Source organism: Echinops telfairi, unplaced genomic scaffold (assembly GCF_000313985.2).
Source record: "Echinops telfairi isolate 266 unplaced genomic scaffold, ASM31398v2 ScPeMD7_655;HRSCAF=1070, whole genome shotgun sequence".
NCBI classification, from domain to species: domain Eukaryota; kingdom Metazoa; phylum Chordata; class Mammalia; order Afrosoricida; family Tenrecidae; genus Echinops; species Echinops telfairi.
Window position 1 is genome coordinate 5,443,328 of NW_022104553.1, and position 1,176 is coordinate 5,444,503.

The following is a 1,176-nucleotide window of genomic DNA, read 5'->3' on the forward strand; positions in this document are numbered from 1 at the left end:
GACTTTGGTGAATAGCAACTGGGGCATGAAAAGCTTGAGAGCAGTCACCTCAGGTTTGGTATGGATCTACTCACTATGAGGAAAGAAGATTCAAGACATCGGGAAACAACTGGCCTAGCGGCCTACAGGGCCACACAAAGATCTATCTCCACCACACTGATACCAGAATAACTAGAGCAGTGGTTCTCCACCTTCCTAATGTTGCGACCCTTTAATACAGTTCCTCATGTTGTGGTGGCCCCCCAACCATAGAATTATTTTCACTGCTACTTCATCACCGTAATTTTGCTACTGTTATCAACTGGGTGACTCCTGTGAAAGGGTTGTTTGACCCCCCCATAGGAGTCACGACCCACAGGTTGAGAACCACTGAACTAGATGGCACTTGAATACCACTACCAACTGTTCCAATAAGGATCACATCAGAAAGACTGGGATCAGAGTGGGAAGAAATCCTAAGAGACCAGGCTTACTGGTCCGATCAAGATGGGAATGCCTGAGACCCTGCCATGGCCTAGTTACCCCGTCAGCCCTGGAACTGAATTCACCCTGTAGTTCAATTTTCAGCCCAACAGTAGACAGGCCCACAAACTTCAGAAAAATCAACCATTTGAAATAAGGAAGGCAGCATTTACCTAAAGACAGAGTTCAGAGGGTTAGGAAAGGAGGAAGGATGGATACAGGAGACACAGGGGAGAAGCGGTCGAGGAGGGGACTGCAACGCGAGAGTTGACGCAAAATGCGCATGAACAGCTGAACGTAACAAGCTGACAATCTGCTCTGTAGCCTTCACGCAATTAACAGTACGGTAGTTAAACACCAACAACCCGTCTCTTATCCAATGGACTGCTGTGGTTCAAATTATTACATTTAAATCTGATGTCTAAAAAATGGAATCGCTTAATGACTCTACAAAATTTGTGCTTGGAAATACAGTCTGTCATTTGGGACATAAAACGTTAAGTGTTGACTTTAGGATAGCCATTCTTACAGTCAGTGTGAGTCACTGGCAAAGACATAAGTCTGAGAGAGGTCCTGCGTGTCAGCCCATAAAGAGAAGTCACAGTACCTTCAGCAGAATGCGGATGTCGTCTTTAGTGGAGTGTCCATCTACTTGAGTGACCCGGAATTCCAACCACTGCTGCACGACTGCTTTTTCTTCGGCACTGCTCCCCA

The 1,176-nt window shown here is 46.2% G+C and overlaps 1 protein-coding gene across 1 annotated transcript in view; it reads right to left on the minus strand.

Moving 5' to 3' along the window:
- EEF1E1 (eukaryotic translation elongation factor 1 epsilon 1) overlaps positions 1-1,174 on the minus strand; it is a gene marked incomplete at its 5' end in the record, with an annotated part of 18,448 nt that extends 17,274 nt beyond the window's left edge. Inside the window, one exon of the mRNA XM_013006981.2 lies at positions 1,070-1,174. Coding sequence (XP_012862435.2) covers positions 1,070-1,174 — 105 coding nt within the window. The remainder of the gene's footprint in view (positions 1-1,069) is intronic.
- Positions 1,175-1,176: the final 2 nt, after the last annotated feature.